General features: G+C 39.8%; 2 protein-coding genes across 2 annotated transcripts; one reads left to right on the top strand and one right to left on the bottom strand.

The window, feature by feature from the left end:
* Nucleotides 1–11,791: 11,791 nt before the first annotated feature.
* Nucleotides 11,792–21,841, top strand: gtf2e2 (general transcription factor IIE, polypeptide 2, beta). Its single transcript, XM_056370508.1, has 8 exons — nucleotides 11,792–12,006; nucleotides 13,034–13,191; nucleotides 18,700–18,782; nucleotides 19,427–19,534; nucleotides 20,084–20,266; nucleotides 20,447–20,540; nucleotides 20,746–20,861; nucleotides 21,048–21,841. Exons 2-8 carry the CDS (start codon nucleotides 13,035–13,037, stop codon nucleotides 21,165–21,167), a joined length of 861 nt encoding a protein of 286 aa, XP_056226483.1. The 5' UTR covers nucleotides 11,792–12,006; nucleotide 13,034; the 3' UTR covers nucleotides 21,168–21,841.
* smim18 (small integral membrane protein 18) lies at nucleotides 13,851–17,931 on the bottom strand. The gene is made up of 2 exons (XM_056370526.1): nucleotides 17,633–17,931; nucleotides 13,851–15,116 (listed from the first exon to the last, which is right to left on the bottom strand). Exon 2 carries the CDS (start codon nucleotides 15,106–15,108, stop codon nucleotides 14,785–14,787), a length of 324 nt encoding a protein of 107 aa, XP_056226501.1. The 5' UTR covers nucleotides 15,109–15,116; nucleotides 17,633–17,931; the 3' UTR covers nucleotides 13,851–14,784.
* Nucleotides 21,842–22,021: the final 180 nt, after the last annotated feature.

Genomic DNA, 22,021 nt, shown 5'->3' on the forward strand with positions numbered 1-22,021 from the left:
TGGACACACACACACACACACACACACACACACACACACACGTGCAAACACACACACACACACACACACACACACACGTGCAAACACTTTCAGGTTCGTTCTGTACACTCATCCACTGACACCAAAGTGCCTGGTGATTGCTGGGACTTAGCTGGATTGATATTTTAGATCCTGTGTGTAACCACGTATGTGTGTGTGTGAGTCTGTCTATCTGTGTGTTAATCCGTTTTCACAGTGAAGTGTGTATGTGTGGATGTGGATGTAGGTTCACACACCTACACACACATATATACACACATATACACGGCATATCTACACAGCAGTGAATGAGTAGTTATAGCAGCGTCTCCTGAAGGATCTGCGGCTGCATGTGCTCGACTTGCTGTGGAAGCTTCAATAAAGAGGGATGAAGGGGTGTGTGGGAGGAGGGAGGAACGCTGGACAGAGGCAATCATCTCTTCATAATGACTATTAAATCTCACCCAAAATGGAAGAGAGCTTGATCCTCCACATTCAGACTCCAAGACCAGAACACTTAGATGACTGTCTTCATTATGCAACAGCATGCACAAGGTTCCCATTACCATTCTCCTGGTGATCTGAATATTGTGTGTTTTACTCATCACTCTGTCCATGTTGCAGTCCATATCTTTACAGCATATTAATGACTCAGAGCTGCACTCAATCAATATTTTTAGTAATGCTGGTGGTGTGGCTCTAGGGATGGCAACTTTGGTCTGACAGTCAATCTCAACAATTACTTTATGGATTGTCATGAAATTTTATACTGACATTGGTCTCCAAAGAATGAATCCTGATGACTTTGATGATTAGCAAATGTTAGCATGCTAACATGCTAAACTAAGATGATGAATATGGTAGACGTGCATCAGCATGTTAGCATGATAAGATAGCATTTATCTTAAAGCACTGTTGTGCCTAAGTACAGCCTCACAGAGCAATGGCTGTATACTCTCACAGATTATTATCACCCAACTCTGTATTTCACCTCAGCATCTATGGAGCTTTTTTGCCAACCGTAGCGATTTGTTAAGGTTTCCAGCTCATAAACTCAAAACTCCCCTTTTATTAACCTCGTTTCCAGAGGCAGGCACCTATCTTCAGGAAAAAAAAAAAAACTTTCATAAAATCACTGTACACTACCTGCCTTGCACCAAATAACACAAGCTATCAACTAGCTGGTGATCATATTGGAGCATCTAGGAAGCTAAAGACAGTTGGTTCTCAGTTCTCAGTTGGTGGTGGAAACATTCAAACGAGAGTGATTATTGGACATACGTTCATTAGGTGGACAGGAACATCAAAATGAATGCTAATATTGCATATCATGCTATAACAGCTTTACAAGGTAATAATATATATATATATATACTCTCACACAGTACACAGCCTCAGTCTGGGTGAAAAACTGCAGCTCCACTCGCTGAGCAGAGTAGATGCAGAGAGAGGTGTGCCTCTCACTTGCAGAGCAATACTGGCGACTCTCTTTGATGGAAAGTAGCTAAAATTTGTCCTAAAAGTTGCTAGATTGGTCACTAGGTGCACTTTTGAAAAAAAGTCACCAAAGGGATCTGAAACAAAATGAAATGAAACGAAATGAAACGAAATGACGTAATAGAAACTGTTCATGCTAAATCATTTTGAAAGAGAAACAACTGGAGAAGTCCAACATTTGCACGACCGACGGTGAAACTCACTCACTCACCATTCAAACATACTGAGGCTTATAAAAAACATGAGACCTGCATAAACAAAACAATTTGATCGCCAGTACATTATGGTTCTTGGCAAAACTATATCTGATATATAGAACTTAAAATGTTCCCTGAGAGGGAATGCTTGGCCTCAGTTATAGAGGATTGAGCATTGTTCAGTCTTCCTGTTGTACATTCCAGATTTAGTTGATTATATAACCAATAGCTCTATTGGTTGTTATTTGACAAAAACTATGGTAATCTGCCTCTAATATAGATACATAATGAATCATTTTCATGATAGAAATTAGTGTGTAGCTAACCTAAATAGGGATTCAACAGAAATGATAGAGGAAATAAATAAAAAATTACTATTTGAAATGAGAATATGGTGGAGCATGAATTTTGGAGATATGTCATACACATTCTGTGCTATTGGAATAGTAAAAATGTCACCCAGTACACTCTTAAATATATTTTAAACAAGTAGAGAGATACTGGGTAGAATATGAATATGTCTCATTTACAGTTTTCTAAAGGAATGGCCTTTAAATTATCCACAATGTCCAACCTAAACAGCCTATTAAGCCACCCTGTTTGCCTCATTAGTGAAGATGATAAGAGGGAAAATATGTGAAGTATTGTATCAGATTGTACTTCATTATTCAATTGGTTTTCCATTTTGGTCTGGGAAACACTTATGAAAAGGGAAGAGGATTATGAGAGAGGCTGGGAAAGTAATGTGTGCCAGCTAATATCAGGGGAATTCCTGAATAAATTAAGCACACAGACACACAGACACATACACACACACACACACACACACACACACACACACACACACACAAATAACTGACCCTTACTATTCCCACGGCATCTGCTACCACAGAGTCCAGTTGGTCGAGTATGAAAGCCACAATGATCCAGAACATAAGAGGAATTCACAAAAACATGATAGGGAGTTGGCCCAGAACAAAAATAGATGAGTGGATATGAGTGGCTTTAGTGAAACTGTGTGATTTTAGTCATTTTATTAACAGGTGATTAGCAGTACTCCTAATGTTGTAATGCAGATTATAAAGCAGTGATAAGCCATGGATGACTCAGTCATTATGACCTTTTTAAATACCTAATTCTGGAGAGACATTCAACTCACAGGGGTGGACTTTGTCTATGTACTATTTTTTCCATCATCAACAAATTCCATGAAAAGGAGAAAACCATCATTGTGTTCATCTCTCAGTACTTTCCAACTCTAATGCCCTGTCTGTGACACTCAGCACCAAGCCAGTTCATTCCTATACTCAAGATTTAAATCTTTAAAACCGTATGTCACAAATATATAGTTTCATTAGATCAGCTGGGCACTGCAGTTTAAAGCCAGTGTCATTCAAACAAGAGAAACTAGTGCATTTGTTAGGGACGATTCTCACCTGCATGTTAAGTGGCCGGTCAGAGGATGTGAGATTGTCTAAAAATAAACTACAGTGTCCATGTTCCTTTAAAATGAAGGAACATGTAATCAAGTGCAACAGTTTGTCGCATTTATGTGTTTTAATAATAGTTCTGGACAACAATGGGCCATTCTCACAGCAGACATGTTGACTTGTGTTTGAATGTCCGCTGTGAAAAGAGAAATACACAAAGACTAATGAAATGCAGTGTATTAGGCTGTGGCTACACAGGCAATACTTGTTATCAGTTCAGTATTCGTTTTGGTTGTTTCATATGATTAATTGACAGTACAAAAAACAATGAATATCATCAGCCCTATCCTTCAACCATTCTGTGTCAGGAGCGAATACCAATGAAACAGTGTAATATGATGTTTCTTGTTTCTGCGAGTTGTTTTGTTTTTAGCATATACATATAAATCATTAGTGCCATATCTGTTTCTTTGATGAAGTAACGACATAACTGTAAACGCCTTGTCTTCCTTTGCAAAACTTAAAAGTTGCTTCCAACAATAATGTGGCAGTTGCACTGTGGTATGGAGTTTTGCTTCCCTGATAATGACAGTATTTTGCTGTGTGTAACAATTCAAACACCATCATTATGGGTTCTGCCCATGAGTAAGACAACCCGTCGTGTTATGATTGTCATAGAAACTGTTTTATATACTGCACTTTGGCTTTATATGTGCGGCCCCCTACCATCAATACCACCACCACTGCCTGTCCCCCGCAGAGTTTGCCTCTAAAAGCTGTAAATATACACCTTTTTTAACAGGGTGTACTAATGAAATATAGAAGGCTTGGATGCATTTGAACTGCATTTCATAATGTTTTTGCAAATTAAAGCTTATAAACTCACCGCAGGTGCTTCTAAATATGAGATGTGTAGTTTGATATGCTGTGCACTTCAAATCATTCCATTATTCTGGCTAAAAATTAATGAGAGCCTCTTTTTTTTAATGTAGTGGCTAAAGGGAAAATCAATCTTGTATTATACCTATAATTCTGGACAGTGTAATCAGTATTTGTAACACAAACAACTCTCTCTCAAATGTAGAAACCAATCGAAAAAAAAAACCAAGAGAAGAGACAGAAAATGAAGCACAAGCAGTAAGAGAGCAGAGAAGGAAAACATCAAACATTGCTTGTTTGCAGTTGTTCATTGTCTTATGTTTTGCACACTCCCAGCTGGCAAAAATGATGTGCTGCTGAAAAGTCCCCATGAAAAACAAACATTAGCATCATAAAGCATTGCTTGACACATACATTTTCTGTTTCTATTTGGCAATGATGGTCAAAAATTCTCCAGCAAGCACTGTGGCTCTGCTAATTGTTTTTTTTTTTTGCCTGTTTTTTTTTTTTTTTTTGCCATGAGGAATAGAATAGGACAGACTGGTGACAGACTGTAGGCGGACAATGCTAGCCTGAATCCAGCACCATGGAGCACTCGTTTTTTGTTTTCTCCCACATTAGTCACATGGGTAAGGAATAAATTTGAGTGAAAACAAAAATGGGGATTCATGAAGCTAAGTCAGGCTTGGAGATAGTTCATGTTGAATTTGACAGTGTTTTTATACACATGTGAACTAATTATCTTACAGCCAAGCCACTTGAAAAATTTGTTAGTGTGACATAGCAGAATAAGTGGGCCTAAAGTGACACTTGACAGCCTGACAGAACAGTGCTTTGACTTCCTTATTTCTAACTTTAGGAGAGTTGTTCATGAATATGAATCAAAACTTAACTGCAAACCACTTGGGAAAAATATATGAAAATCCATTTTGAAATTTTGTGGTAAGCAGATGTTGTTTTGAAGACTTTGTTTGTGAACTACACTGTACTGTGGACGACGGTTATTAAAGATGCAATAAGAGAATAGAGAATGGGATGCAGAAGAGAGGGTTACACGCAAACAAGACTGTGCACACAAACATGTGCGCACACTTTCTTGTCTGCGCACACACACAAACACACACACACACACACACACAAACACACACACACACACACACACACACACACATACACACACACAAACATCAGTAGAAATGATACGTTTGAAGGGTTTAATAGTGGAGATTATCAAGACGTGCACGTGCACGTGCACGTGCACATGCGCGCACACACACACGCACGCACACACACACACAGGTACACACACGCACACACACACACATAATGTGTGGGCCCACATTATGGGCCTGCTCCTCAGGAGTTGGCCCTTCTGTGACATTTGGAAAGGGCAAGAGGAGCATCACTCAGACACACACATACACACACAGCTTTGACCTCCACACCATCAGGTGTCAGCATAGCCCCCCCATACAGAAGCTCAATACTCAGATTAACATCAGGAACCAGGATTAGCTTGCCCCTGCAGGGTTTGGACAGCACACACTCGTTTCACCTGGCTGTCCTATAGCGCTTGGGTGCCACCCACACAACCACACAGCACACTGACACATACGTGCATCCGGTCGTAGCACGCACAGACATATTTGCACACACATGGATAGGGTAAGACTTATTTGGCATTTACTTGCGAAGGCTGACATTAGGGAATGAAGCTAAGCGAATGAATATAGTCAACGAAGGACTTCAACTATATAGTATATAGATGTGTGTGTGTTTAAGAGGAGAACAGTGGAAAGGGAGGGGTGCCTTGAACCCTTGGTGTACACTCATGATCCTCCATCTCCAGTTACATAAACAGCAGAATAATGCACTAATGCTGTTCGTCATCTCATATTCACATGCCTATAAGACTCAATTCTGGGACACTATTTCTGCTACAAAGTACAGAATAGTTGAAAAACTGCCTCGGCAACAAAACTCTGCCCCATCCTTGACTATCTGTACTGTCTTACATAACGATGCCTCACCAGCCACCTCACAGCAAGTGAGCTTGTTCAAAATCCCTAAGAGGCGTCTCCTTCTTTTAAATTGTCAGATTTAGCAAAGGATTGTCTGGCTTGACCAGCGCACTTATCACCAGTCAGTCAAAATCAGACCACTGGTTCCTTTGATGCGAGGTTTTAAGAGAGGGCATGCTAAAAAGTGTCTGAACAAAAACCACAGACTGCTGGCCTGGTTTAGAGCGTGACAGCATGTCAGACTTGTACGTCTCCTCTATTAGAGATGCCTTGTCCCATGATCTCCTCTATTTATATTTAACGAGGAAATCTGGATGCTTCTGCAGTAAAGGTGTGCTTTTCATTCAGAGAGGTTAGCAGAGGAGCTACAGCCCTGAGACTGGGGTCAATACAGCAGGTTTGGCTGTTTTTATCTCCTCCGTCTGTCTGAGAGGCTGCAGCTCCTCTGGTACGATGAGTCACTCACCAGGCTGCAGCAGAAAATAATGCTGTTCTACTGCCACCTTGTGGTTACTTCAAGTTCAATTCTAAAATCATCCCTTTTCACAAAATCACCCATTACAGCAAAACAGTATTTAAATGTTTGCCAACACAAGATGCCACTGTAAATATATGCACCTTTAATTTACTTTCATACCAATATTAGATATAAATGGCCGGAAATTACAGTTTTATTGATATATACATAATTGAATATTGTTATACACATAGCTTTATGCACTTTTGTTCAGGGCTGTTTTATAGTTTTTCTAAGGTCCAATTAACGGAAATTTTCACGCTCCATGCATACAGTGATATTTTAGATGAGTGTGTGCTTCCAGTTTGGAGAAGCCTCTTTGGACAATACCAACCATCCTCTCCACAACATTCTGGCAGGACAGAAAAGCAGCTACAGCTGCAGCAAACGTCTCATCTCACTGCGCTGCAGAACAGAGAGGTTCAGGAGATCCTTTGTTCCCACTGCCATCAGGCTATACAACACCTCAGCCAAAGGAAGTGGACTAATTCAATTATTTTTGTTCATTTATTATTAACTGTTTTTATTGTTATCATTATTATTAGTACTAGTATTATTATCAAAAATGAACTAATGGACACATGAATTTCTATCTATTTCTAGTATTTATCTATCTATCTATCTATCTATCTATCTATCTATCTATCTATCTATCTATCTATCTATCTATCTATCTATCTATCTATCTATCTATCTATCTATCTATCTATCTATCTATCTATCTATCTATCTATCTATCTATCTATCTATCTATCTATCTATCTATTTATCTAGTTTCAACATGACACTGCCCTGTGCTCACAGCTAGGTGCATAAAGAAATGACTTTCTGAATTTGCAGGGGAAGAAGTTGACTGGCCACCACAAAGCGCTGACCGCAACCCCATCCAACACCTTTGAGATGAAGTGGAACACCAACTGCGGGCCAGGCCTTATCTAAACACCATCAGTGGCCGCACCTCACTAATGCATTTGTGGTTGAATGAGAGCAAAATCCCCGCAGATAGGCTCCAAGATGTTGTGCAAAGCCAGAAGTGAGAAGCCTGTTATGGCAGTATATTTATGCTAATGGTGCTGGAATGAAATGTTGAATCAATCACATATAGGTGGAAAACTTGTATGTCCTCGTATTTTGCTTCATATACTTTTGGTTATGTAGTTTATCTCACAGGTACTGGTCGGCTTTCCTTGTATTGTGGTAATGACATCCTTCTGCCTGTTCAACTGCAAACCTAACCAGAAGTGGGGGCTGCAAATTAGATTCAGCTAGATTACCTATTTACTGTATAACTGTTGCACTTATTTCCTTCCTTCTTACTGTAAGTATTATTTTTTTTTCTGTTTTGTCCTTATTAAATAAACGAACAAATAAATAAATATGTCATAATCCTTGCTTAAAGTTTGTTCCCTCATGGCCTTTGCTGCCCGAGTAAAGGCTGCAAAACAACAATCTACATCGATGGCATACTCTCAAACACTCTGGGGCACATTACATAAACCTACACATGATGTACAGTAGTACACTGAGTTCCAGTGTGCAGTATCTGCCTTTTCTTTCTTTGCCTTTTACAGAGTCCAACAGCAGTTCGACCCAGGCACCAGAGAATACAGCAGAGACAAATGTGAGAACGAGACAGAGGATAAATAAAAGGGAGAGAAACTCTGTGTGTGTGTGTGTGTGTGTGTGTTTGTGTGTTTGTGTGTGTGTGTGTGTGTGTGTGTGTGTGTGTGTGTGTGTGTGTGTGTGTGTGTGTGCGTGCGTGCGTGTGTGTGTGTGTGTGCGTGGCTTCTCTGTGTGTACATGAGGTACTTTCAATTCAGAAACTGTGACATCGAACTGTCAGTGAAGCCCAGAAGTGCTGACAGGTAGTACACACACACACTCACACACACATGCACACACAAACACACACACTTTCTCATACCGTTGTAATTGAAAGACGTCACTTTGAGATTTTCTCCTCCACAGGGATTTGCACTGGTTGTCTGCAGCTCCAGGACTTCACTCGTCTATTCTCTTTGATACTACTCCTCACCTGTAGATTACAGTGCTGACTCTCTCTTTCTCTTTCCCCCTCTGTTATTGCAGTACATAATACACGGACACCCCCCCCCCTCCACACACACACACACACACACACACACACACACACAATTTAAGCAGTGAAAAACAACACAACACTAAACCCCTACAGATTAACAAAGAGAACACGGTGACTCTTAAAATGAACCTAATCCTGTCTCCAGTCCAGTGGTTACACCTTGACTTGCCGAGGTTGTTGTGGCTTCAAAGTGTCTGCAGCTGAAGTGGTAAGGTTGAGCTTTCTGAAGCAGTCACTTCATAAGTCTAACTACACTCTGATGTCCAAATCTTTTCCCTCTCTCTTCCATTCTCTCTCTCTTTCTGCTATGACTAAACAGTGTAATTCATTCATTATGGATTAGGCCCTAAATTAGGTTAGCACATATTTAATCATTCATGTGGGCTCTCTTCTTTGACTGGCCTGCTGAATCATTAATTAGGAGTTTTGGAGATGCTAATTTGTTCTATGATCCACATGAACATCTGAAAGTTGGATGAGCTGATGCCCGTTTTTATCTTCTGTGCTGTTTTTTTACCTGCACATAAAGAGTTTTCTGTAATATTGCTTATCAAGGACGGAGGATAATTTTTTTGGAATAATACACCCAACCAAGGACTTGTGTCCACTCACCCACCCACACACATAAACAAACACACCAGAGATCACACTGAGACTTTATAATCTCAATATCTTTTTGATATTAAGGCACATGAACAGATGGAGGATATGTGATAAGATGAGCTTACACCAAAAATATCGAATGCACACAAACTTGCACATACGCTCCTATTCATTTTTCTTTTTTTCATTTCCCTGTGGGGTGGCTAATAACAAACTTTATATAAAGAAGAACTCTGGCATGGGTTTTAAAGAGAGAACACAACACATGAAAAACTAAATTAAAATAACTTATCATTGAGATATTGCACCCTGCTCACTTTACATGCACACGCTCGCATCTTTATACGAGAGATACCCACATAAGAGACAAAGAGAAGCAAACTGAGTTTCACATTTGTGGCATTTTCTTTCACTGTTGGGAGTAAAAAAAAAAAAGAAAAAAAAAAGCTCAGTACAGTGAGTGCGCTCAGTATCACTGTGTGCAGTGCATGAAGGGATAAATTACTACAAACTGTGGAACCTTTCAAATCACACTCCCTGCTCCACAGGCAGAGTCATGAGGTCAGACCTGCATTTCACTGAACAACTGATCTGTGAGTTAGTCTTACTGTTTCAACAATTAATGTATTGAATATATTTGTAAAGGCATTCCAAGGATTTCTTTGAAGACCCTGAAAATCGATTTTTGCCAATCAGCTGTTTTACTGTGAGTGATGGGCTCCTTTATGAATGTATTATTCTCTGCTGAAACAGCTTTGATTATTTCACGCAGAAGATTTTTGTATTCCTTTTTTTTTTTCTCTGCGCTTATCTCATTGGTTTCAATCAAATCCGAACACCAACTCAATTACCTTGGAACAAAGGTTTGATGCCCCTCCACTCACAAAGTAAGCAAATTTACTTTAAAAGTATGATCTTATCTTTATTAATATTTGCATATATTTTGAATAATACAAGGAAGCACCTTTTATGTTAAATCCCGTGCTGATTAATCTATGCAGGAGACCTTATGCATGTATTGGAATTGAAAACTAATTTTAAAAAATGCCCTCTATCCGCCTCCTACATTTTGAGCTGAACACCATACTCTCTGGCTTATGCTCCACACTCTGCTGCCGCTCGGTGCTTAGCTCTCCATTTGCCACAGTGACCTGGTTATACTGCAGCCTTATCTCACCTCTTCCCTCACCTGATTACCCAGTGGTGGAGTCGCCTTCCCTCCTCAATACAGCAAAGTCTGGCTTCAGATGGATGAACTCCTGTGCTCGGTTTCATAACAGAATCTGTAGTATGTGGTGTAGTTATGGCCTTTTCAAACTTGCAGCAGCTCCAGCCTCCCATACAGCTTGTCTTTGGATGCAGTGAGTGGTGACAGGTAAAGCTAAATCATATTTATTGATCGATGTGCAAGAGAGATTATAATGCAGTTGTGGCCAAAAGTTGCAATATATGCACATAATAATTGTTGATTCCTTTAGGGAGTGGAATTTTTTCTTAGAAAGGATGCCAGAGGACACTAGCTTTGAGAGCTGTAAGGGCCTCACATCTAAACTCATGTAGTCTCAAGAAAACTACAAAGTCATACGTTCATTCTAAAATGATGGATGTCGGTGTGTTCATCCCTGCGATCTGTAACTTTCCACATAGTCAAATTGCAGATGTTATTTTTCTACTTTATTGTATTCAGTTGCTGATACAAAGAAACATTATTTCAGTTTCATTGGTTTTTAACAGTTGAAACAACAAAACAAACATAAACTTGTTTTACTTGTTTGTTGTTGCATGTACTAGGGAATATCACTGACTAGGTGATGACACACAGGTGGCAGACACATGAAAAAATGTGATCAATGTACAACATGAACATTTTCTCTTTTTTTTTAATCTTAATTTGTCCCTTTCTTTGTTTGTTACCCTCTTTGTATGGCTGTCAGGTGTTAGTCTCTCTTGTCCCTGCACTGATAAGGGAAAATAGGAGAGAGTAAGTACCTAAAAAGATCCACCAGGTGACGCCCTTCTGCTATTTACTGCCTGGAACAAGAGGCGTAATAATCAGAGACGCAGTGATTAAAGAAATACATCCAGCAGTAGGCCGACTAATGAGAAAATGTATTGAATGAGTACTCTTAAAATATTAATATATTTAAAGAATAAAATCTTGCATTTCAGGCATCACCTAAAGCAGTACATCTTATTGTTGCAATGAATTCCTACGAGGTTGGACTGTGATTTGTTTTGTTAAAATAATAATGCACTTGTGTATTTAATGAGTGTTGATGATGGGGGGTGGGGGGTGGGGCGGTGTTGGTGGTATTGACCACCAAAAAATCTGTTTCCTCTTTTACGATATGTTGTTTATTCAGTCGTTCTAACAGTACAGTATATAATATCTTGTTTATTTTGAATGACTAGTTTTCGATGAATGCTTTTCTTTTGTTATAATGCACTAGTATAATATGACCCACATAGAGAATTGTCGTACGTGATGACGCTTCCCAAGGATTATCTGTCGACATCCGACAAATCGAACAAGAACCGGAAGTGCAGCGTGAGAAGGAAAATTAGATGTTTTGTGTGCATGAAGTTTGTTAGCTATCGTTAACTTCTATTATCTTTGAAGGAACCAGATAAAGCGGCGATTTCTTGAACGAAGCATCTTCCCTCTGGTCTATATCCTCTGAAATTACGCAGTCCTCCCGGACAAAACCCGTCACTTTCTCGGAGAACAGGAAAAAAGTGTCAGGTAACAACGTTCAATAAATCGGAACGCTAATGCTAACGTTACTAACAAGTGTCAGACGTTTGCTAACTTACGTTGGTATCCAATTATCCGAAGTAGTAAAGCAACATTTGATGAAATGAGATAACGTTAGTTATTTTGGAAAGGTTTACATTATCACAAAAAGCAACAACGCCAGGCTAACCTAATACCATGCCGACTCACAAGGTACTTGTAATCTGACTGGTAAACGAGCTAGGCGATGTCAATTTTAGCTAACTTGGCTGTTATTTTCCTCTCAGTTGTGTTTATATTGGTGCGAGAGAATGTTCATTCCATGTCCGCACACTTTGGCCGCTGGGATCAACATCAGCAGTTAAGCTATGGAAAACCTCTCGCTTAATATCAAATTGATTTATGCTGGTTCCCCTAAAGACCTAGGTTCTTTGATTGTCGGTGGGTCATGTCTTGCAGAGGAGCCCTGTGTGTCAACATTCAGACCTTTGTTGTTATTACTATTGTAAATTATATTTAGATGGTGCTTATTCCTAAAAAATGAAATGAAATCAAAAAGTGACCCACAGAAACCTTAGGGCCAGGTACTGTAACACCAGAATAGAAGTACAGGTTGGTTTCTGGTTCTCTGTGGAAATGATGAGGCTGCCATGTGTCGTCTGCTAGGTGCACTTGCTTGATGAAGGTGATAGGGAACATATTCAATGCGCAGGGGGTAGAGATGAAGGTGTCAGCCGGGTCTCTGCAGCACATTGTTACTACAGATTCCCCAAACCAGGTTAACACAGCTATTGTTACAGTGTGATACCCGCTTCTGTACCCATATGAAACAGTTCACTCTCCTAATTGTATATAGTTTTGTGAAACATGCCTTAACTTGCTAGGCTACGTTTGAAGAGATGCGGTTATCTGTGATAGATGATTTGAAAAGTTACACAAACATCTCAGTCTGAAGGAAGCGTTGATGAATTGTCTTTTGTTGTGTCTTTATAAAATTGTTGCTGTTTTTGATTTTATTTTGTTCTCTGTCTGCCAGGATGGACCCAGCTCTACTGAGGGAGAGGGAACTGTTCAAGAAAAGAGCTCTGTCCACTCCAGCTGTAGAGAAGAGACAAGCATCCTCAGACTCTGGATCACACAAGAAGAAGAAGCCCAAAGTTGACAAGGAGAGCTCCTCAGGGTCCAAAGGCGTTGGTAAGTGAAGCAGATTATTTTAAAAATGTATTATAATGTGTTTAGTTGTAGCAGTGAATGGCTTCTTTCTGGTGTTGTAAGAGGGCTATATATAGACGGAAGCCATGGTACTGCTGACATAATGCATCTTTGTAACACTGATTCTGGTGCCCATCACCACCGTACTTTTCACATCAACATTTATAGAGCTGATACTGTCTTATTATATCATTATACTGGCTAAAGCAATGCTATTTTAATTCCTATTAAAACTGTCATATTATTTTCATAATTTTAGTAGCTCCTCCAAACAAGTAAGGTTTGCTTCGATATGCAATGTACTTATTATTTATAAACCATTATATTACAAGGAGCAGAAATTCACTAAACCTTGTTACTGTCTGAGTCCTGAATTAGTCGTCGTCGTCCCCCCCCCCCCCCGCACACACCTTTAAATGATCAGAGCATAGCTTGAAAGTAAAAATGATATGAAGGGACACACAAAAATAGTTGTTTGTGATATAAATTTGACATGTTACATGTCATTGGATGTAGTTGGATTTTGAGCAGTGGCCTCTTGTCACCTGGCATTTCATGTAAGTCTGTAACCTCATAAACTGATCTCTCAGTATAATCACAGACCGCCTGCTACTTCTTTAGCAGAAAAAAAGAAACCGGTACATAATTAAGTGACAATTTATTAGGCATTTTGTGGTAAGGCATATGAAATTATACATTGTGCTCAATATGACATGATAAAATACATCACTGTGCAGCAACAAAGTGTAATTTGTCATCTAATAATAATAATGCAATGCTTAACATGTTGACGGCACTGGCACAAAATTTACTAAAGAACAGAGAAACACAGGCTTTGTCCAAAGGAACGATGAAGTCCAACCAAACTTGATCAGTTTCTTTGTTGCCTAGCAGGCCCTTTTGGGAAACAACAACATTTTCTGTCTGTGTACAACATTTTACCATGTCTCATAGAAACTCATTTGTACGTGCAGTACTCACAGGGCAGATGTCGCTGAGCAAGAGAACCTGTTTTTTAAACTCACTCATATTGAGACTGAGTAGTGTTTTTAATTTTAACATGTTTTGGCCATGCAACGTTATACTCCATCAAAGAAAACAAAGGAAAAAAAGTCCCACCTCAGTGTAATCCATTCTGCCACAGCCTTCATTTTTAAGTGTTGTCAGTGTTGTGTATTTTTTTTTTTTTTTTTTTTATCAGGCCGCACTACTAGTACTATTTCTACTGAGGTGCTCTCTCTCTTTATCTCCTGATTATGTCAGGTGTAAAATATGGCTTACATGGTCTGCCCTCTGTGTTAAGTGGTAGTGAATCTGGATTGTGTTAAGATTCCTTTGTAACTGAAGCGGTAATTAGACTCACTCCAAATCAGTGAAAAACTGCCCCCTTTCTTCTTTACATTGTTCCGTTACCTTATCTTGTCTCTTCCCTCCACATCCACCAAACTGTGAGCAATTGAACTACTATTACGCAGTTTTAGACGTCCATTCCTCAGGGGGTCAGTGCCATAATATTGCCCAACTTAGCAATGACACCCGAATTCCTGCTATTCCTTTTCTTCATCATTGCTGCCTCTATACCACCTCAGTCTGGGATTCTGGCTCCTTGCAAATGCTGGTCATGAGCTTGCTGCAGCTTCCCGGCCCCTCCTCCTGTAGCTGGTGATGTGTCTTCCCTTTGGCACAACACCCACAGTCCAGTAACTCATAGAGCACGGCCAAGGCAGCCAGAGACAGGACAGTGAGGATGAAGAGCAGAAGGATGACGAAGCACGCCACATTCCAGCCGTCATGGAACGGGTACACTTCCTGGACCTGCAAGGAGACAAGGGGGAGAGAGACCGCCCCTGGGTGCCATGGGAGATTACTTGGGTGTATAGTGGCAGTGATGTTGGCCATGATTTCCCCTTGGAAGCAACAAAAACAGGGAGAAAGACAGATTGTTAATGCCTGTGCCTGTGGTTCTGGGCTTCACTGCTAGGTGATGACAGCAAATTAGAGAGTGATGGTTGTAGTACTTGTTTCCATGGTGAGAGAAGGATTAAAGAACCACTCTTTAGGCCATAATATTTAGGATCGTCTTTCTTTTGAATGTGATGTAATATTTTTAACCTGATATAATGGGCTCTGTAGTGCCAAAATTTTAGAAGCATTGACCCCTAAAATCAATAAATATTTAAAACAAAACATGTGCACTGCTAATGTGCTGTTTGAAAAGGACACAGTCTCACTAGAGACCACTGAGGGAATGGGAAGGCCATTTCCTCTCTTAAAACCATCAGGGTTTCTTTTAGGTAATTTGCTGTAATGTGATTATAGTACTATATATATACATATCATGTAGTAATTTGATAAACTGCAGTGTCAGTATGTACACAACATAAACCCTAGCCTACATCTGTCAGTACAGAAAGGATTCTTACCTAAATAAAAAGATAGTGTTATTAAAGCAAAGTGTTATGTTGCTGAAGAGCACAAACCCTACTGAGGCCATCTGCTCAGAACCAAAATAAGACTTTAAAGCCTGGTTGGCAAGGATGGGTGCACAGCAAAATGTTGCATCTAAGCTTGGTTTGCAACTCTTGGGTCACAACACTTGACACAACGCTGTAGTGAAGGAATTGCAATAAAATAATGAAGGTAAAAGATGTGCAGGGTGCATATTGTCAGGGCATTTGTCTTTCTTCGGCTATCCTTTCACATTTTCAGCCAATGCCTACCATTTTAAATCCTCAGGGAACAGCATGCCAGTATCTCTGTGCCCCCCCCCCACATAGAGAAAGACACATATACACACACACACACACACACACATATACCTACATGTTTTAAAGACACACTTGTATGCACCCCCTGCATTCCACACACACACACACACACACACACGAACACACACACACACACACACACAGTCACAATCACAATCACAGACATCACCTACAGAGATCAAGGCAGCTGACCCAGATTATTTGAGTCGACCACTGAAAGGCGTTGAGGGAGAGGGGCATAAGTGCTTCTTTTTACAGTAGAATAATCCTGTCTTTTTTTGTGCATTTCTTCCTACGATCGTACAACTTTAACTGGGCTTACTGTGTGTCAAAGGATAGATTTGTGGCAGCCTAGTACAACTATGTGTGAGAGTGTATTTTAGTGCACTTTGGCAGAGATAGGTGAATGCTCCTTGTGTGATTGTAATTTGGTTTTCCATGTTACCTGAAACTGTAATGTGATAGAACCCGCTGTTGCAGTGGCGTCAGTTGTCTCAAGAGATCACACATTTCACCTCAGAAGTGCCTAAGTTATAGTCTTGCACTGGTTCCCTTACTCAGCATAATATGTTCTCAATAATGTGGGAAAGGCACCTATAAATTGGAGGTTTGTGTGTGGTTAGAGTTGGAGTTAAGGTTACCTTTTGTTCCAAAAGATTACTAACAAGTATTGCCCTTAAAAATACAGGTGACCATGTCAGTTCATTTCAGTGGGATTGTTTCGTCATTGAAGCTATTGTGGTGTATTTATTTTTTGGCAACAATTTTTGTTGAAATTTTTAAGTACAGGTTTGGTTTGATTGTGTCTCAATACAGTGTAATACATGTGTGTTTTATTGTAAAGTTAGTTCAGCCTCTGTTCAAGTTGAAAATTGGCATATTTCACCTTTCTTTGGATGCTGACAAAATGCTTACACTGTGACTGGTATAATCCACACAGCAGCTGGTATCTCACCCTAAATGAGCCCCGCCCCGGCTGAGCTCTTAAAGGTGTTATAGGACTATGATATTGCTCTCTGGCTAAACAGTGGTTGTCTCTCACTAAACACACAAACACACAGACACACTTAGACACTGGTAGTGCCCCTGGTTGACTCCTCAAAGCTGTTCGTCTCTCACTGATTTATCTTCAGAGCCGTAGTTTGCACCGAGTTCTGAGGCATTTCCACAAACATAGCCCGACATGATGCACACGAGTACACACATAGACCTAGAAACCCACGCAGAGTTTCTGATGCTTGGTATTTAAGTGGCACGAGTGCAGACACATCCATGTTTATTTAATCCATTGCGTGTCTGTGTTTCATTCTTGGCCTTAATATTAAAATTGCCATGTAATGATCTCATCTTAATTGATGTTATAGTATGAATTCCATTTCCCATACATAGTTGTCGGTTGTTGGTTTGCATTTTTAGATTTTTCTAATGCATAAAGAATTGGCTACAGGAATAGATCTGCTGCATTAAAGATGTATGATTTACCAAGTAAATGCTGGATTACTCAGAAAACCCCTCATACTCATAGCTGCACATTTAGACCAATAACAGCCTGCAGCCTGTAGCTTAAATTCATACTGTGGATTGTTATGATCTGTTGATGTATAATATGCACACATTTTTCTGAGGATGCTATTCCGAAAAATATGCAGACTCACCTTTGTCTGGCTCAGTCCTGTAGAAGATGCAAGTCAACAGATGCACTCTCCTTTTTTTTTTTTTTTTTTTTTGGTGCTCCACCTATCGCTCTGTCTTCCACTCTCTCCCTCCTCCGCGTTCACTCCTCGACCTGTTTTCCTCCTTAGCACTCTCATGCACTTCCAGCCGTTGCTCGTGCACTCGCTCGCTCCCTCCGCCACTCCTTGCAGCTCTTCATGTCTCAGCTGAACGGCACGGGCTTCTGTCCATCATTGGTTCTTTTCTTTTAGCCCTGCCTCTGCACCGTTCGTTAACCGGCCTGTCACAATTTCGCTGTCCTGCCCACAGTGCAGCTCACAGCGACAGAAGCTCCCGCCTACAGCATGAATCATTCATGAATCACTGTCTGTTTTCAGCTTTGATAGGCGAGTGCTGAGCCCAGACCTCAGACAGTCTCTGGGGGGGAGCAGCATTATTGAACTCCCAACAGAGAATAGGACCAGCTGGCCGGATTTCAAATCAGTCTTATCAAATTACGCTCATATGATGCTTCAGCAGTATCTTTAGACTAATTTTGTTACATTGCAGGATAAGGCAGGTGATATTTTTTGTTTTTCGTTTTGTCAACAAACCCCCCCTGAAAAGACCAAAACCAACAATAAATTGATCCAACTAACAAGATGTGTAACCAAAGCCTGTTCCTAGCTTGTTCCTCTGTACAGTTGAGCTCCAATAGAAACACATCAGTGGTCCACATTGTTGTTTTGAACACATGAACACATAAACATGGACAATGTATCTTATTTTGAGTAAATTCCACATACACCTTCCTGCTGATATGAAATTACTTCTTTTTTTTTTTTAAGTATATATTTGTGACCCGTTTTAAAGAAATGCAGCTTCAGTGGGAATGGTGCCACAGAATATGAATAAGAAAAATGTAGAATAATGGATAGTTACCGCATGAAAATGATGATTGCTGATTTGATAGCACTTACACAAGTTGGTGAAAAAATCGTGTGTAATTGATTTTGTTTTGTTTTTTAAACCGTTTTTTAACAATGGACTGTTCTCTTTTTTTCCACAGAGTCTAGTAATGGAAACTTTAACATCAAGACGAGCTCTGGGTACAAATTTGGCTGTCTGGCCAAGATAGTCAATTATATGAAGGTAAGCCTCTGTAAAAGATTTGTCGTTCACACAAAAGGAACTTTCTTTAGTAATTAAGATGCGATTGTATTAATCTTTGAGGTTTTGTAGACATTTCAGTCTCATGGACATTGTTCCCCTCCAAGTTGATTTAAGTTCTCACAATAGCATCCATTTAATTGCTAGATTTTAAGCACGCTGTCATCTCCATCAAAGCTCTCTAAAACCTTGACTTGTTGTCTATTGTGTCAACTGAGTGAGTCAGCTGTGTACACTGTGTAACATTTGGTCCCCGGTCTTTCTTTGGTATGTAAACAGCTTGTTTATCGTGCTGTGGCTCTGCAGAGAGGCAGGCAGGCCTTGTCACACTTGCCGTCTGACTCAGCCCTCGCTGCAGAACTCATACTCAACTTGATAGATTTTCTTTGAATGTGTGCCTATTGGTGCCATCTGTTGAATATTTAAAAACAGTGTTCAATGCCCTGACAGTTGGATGAGAGGCGCAAAATCACTGTAGACACTGGGCTAAAACGCTGTCAGAGGTGTAGGATTAAGAATTGCTTACATTTTAAAATAAGCTCTGAGGAAGATTTTATGCTGTTGTTGACTCTGTATGTGTCTTTTCTTTATTTAAATCCATGTGCTTCTCTGTCCTTAACTCTCAGACAAGGCATCAGAATGGTGACACACACTTCTTGACCTTAGAAGAGATTCTGGATGAGACCAAACTTCTTGACATCAGCATGAAACAGAAACAATGGCTCATGACGGAGGTGTGTTTGTGTCTCTTTTGTATTATACAGCATTTTATTTATCATCAGCAGTACACTTGTCCTTGTCCTACACCATCACACTGACCTATTTAAACCTGAAATCCACAAAAAAATACTTGATTTCCTGCAGTCACTTGTAGGCTGACGTGAGCCACTGGCAACAATTTTTCTATAACGACATCCTGTATGTTGCAAAAGGAGGAAGCCTCTGAGTAGCAACTGAGTGATCATGCTGATAGCACGACACAACATTCAGTACCTTGTTGAAGATACTTCTGTTAATAGCAACTACATGATCTGAATAAAATATTGGAACAACTGTAGCTGAAAATTGGCTTAAAGTGTGTTCGAATGATTATTTATGTCTTAATCTTTTAAAGATATGAGCCATATAAATATAAGATGTAATTTTTTAAAAATCTATTTAGTTTATTTTTAACGGGTAAGGAAACTAAATTAATACTTTTACACATCTTCTAGCTGGTCTACTACTTAACTAGAGACTTCAAACTTGAAATTTATTACTGTACATCTCCCTGCAATTGTCAGGCCTTGGTCAGCAACCCCAAAATTGAGGTACGTGATGGGACATATGGCTTCAAGCCCAAGTACAACCTGAAGGACAAGAAAGCCTTACTAAGGCTGCTGGACAAACACGACCAGCTGGGCCTGGGAGGAGTGCTGCTGGACGATGTAGAGGAGGGGCTGCCCAACTCAGCCAAGGCCATTAAGGTAACATAATAAATACAATTTAAGCATATGCATGTATGCAAAGATGTCACCTAATACATACTGTTCATTATGTTGATTCGTGAAAGGGGTGTGCATTTCTGTGCAACACCCAAACACTGTGGTAAGTAAACAGTAAAGCTGTATTGACAGAGAAATGAGCTCTCATGTGATCATTCACAGGCTTTAGGAGATCAGATCATCTTCGTGACAAGACCAGACAAGAAAAAGATCCTGTTCTACAATGACAAACACTGCCAGTTTGCGGTAGATGAAGGTGAGAATTAGTCAGCTTTTACCAAACTTTTACCAGCTCATTTACCAAGCACATTTTGATACTAATTTTGGCCATTTCCTCCAGGCTTCTAATTGGTTTGGTTTGTGTTATTTCACGTGTTTGGTCAAAATCATGAAATAATTGGATGTCTAGCTCGTTGATCAGTGTTTTCCTGTTTCAAAAACCTTTTTATTCTAAATTGCAGAATTTCAGAAACTGTGGAGGGGCGTTCCCGTCGATTCCATGGATGAAGAGAAGATTGACGAGTATCTGAAGAAACAAGGCATCTCCTCCATGCAAGAAACAGGACCAAAGAAAGTGGTCAGTGTCTTTTGGTCTCCAGTGCTTGATTTTTGTTCTAACTTCCCAAATGTAAATAAAAATGGCCTGATTTATTTCCCTAAAAATAAAGGCTTTTAACATTTTAACACTGAATACTGATATTTGTTCTTAGTTAATTACGGATTATCATAATCAGTGCTGATTGCGTTTCTGTGCCCCCTGCAGTTACCAGTTCAAAAGAGGAAGAAGCAAGGTGGGCAGAGGAAGAGACACTTCAAGACTCACAACAACCATTTGGCGGGAGTACTGGAGGATTATTCAGATGGCGTTCCTGTAAAGAAGTGAAGTCCCTTCCCATCACTGCTACATGCCCCACAGAGGAGCTTTGTAGAATCTGTAAATCAGAAATGGCTGTAGATGGAGACTCTGGCCACACTACAAGACTTTTCATGGGTGTCTGTTATGTCAAACAAATTAGCTTCTTTTCCTTTCTTTGAACTCCTTTCAGTGATCCGTGGTCTTGTATTACATGGAGTGAATACAACCTGTGTTGTGGAATCCTTTTCAGTTTGTTTATTGATCAGTGATGACTGAAGGACACTGGAGGAAAAGGGTATTGAGACCATTAAGAGCAGTGAATGCTTTTACAAAGACTGTCATCCTTAAAAGGGGCGCAGCAGCCTGACTGTTAAAGGTAATGAGTTTAAGTGTGTACATACTTTTTTCTTCATTTCACTTGATATATTACAAAGGGGTGTGTGTGGAAGGGTTTATTTGAGAGGGCAGCAGTCCTCATCTGATGGCAACCTTCCATCCTTTTTATTAGGAATTGCAGAAGACATGTTTGTGTTGTGCAGTGCATCACATTGACATCTCTCATCCAGCATGAAACATCTTGGACATTACTTCCTGTGAAACTTCAAAAATATTCAAATTGTTTTACTTTGCAGCGCATGTTATAATGGTTTAAAATACTAGAATTTTTTGAACTTATTTTAATAAATTACACTGTTACAGGATACTGCCTTGTTGCTTGAGTTGATTTACATGCACTGCAATGGCAACAATTCTTCTATACCTGTTTATTGCCAAAAGTATTTAAGAAAATAAAATGTGTCATTTAATGTTGGTCTGTTCCTCCATCTGGAGTCACACTGAAAACATATGAATCGTGTGTTCTTACTGCAATATTAGAACCT

This window comes from Seriola aureovittata, chromosome 3, assembly GCF_021018895.1.
Source record: "Seriola aureovittata isolate HTS-2021-v1 ecotype China chromosome 3, ASM2101889v1, whole genome shotgun sequence".
In the NCBI taxonomy this organism is placed as follows: Eukaryota; Metazoa; Chordata; class Actinopteri; order Carangiformes; family Carangidae; genus Seriola; species Seriola aureovittata.

Excerpts from the sequence above, each read along its gene's own strand:
- gtf2e2 (XM_056370508.1), top strand. The coding sequence starts at position 13,035 with ATGGACCCAGCTCTACTGAGGGAGAGGGAACTGTTCAAGAAAAGAGCT. Across the intron at positions 18,783-19,426 it reads AGATAGTCAATTATATGAAG|ACAAGGCATCAGAATGGTGA; the intron begins GTAAGCCTCTGT and ends CTTAACTCTCAG. Across the intron at positions 20,862-21,047 it reads AAACAGGACCAAAGAAAGTG|TTACCAGTTCAAAAGAGGAA; the intron begins GTCAGTGTCTTT and ends TGCCCCCTGCAG.
- smim18 (XM_056370526.1), bottom strand. The coding sequence starts at position 15,108 with ATGGCCAACATCACTGCCACTATACACCCAAGTAATCTCCCATGGCAC.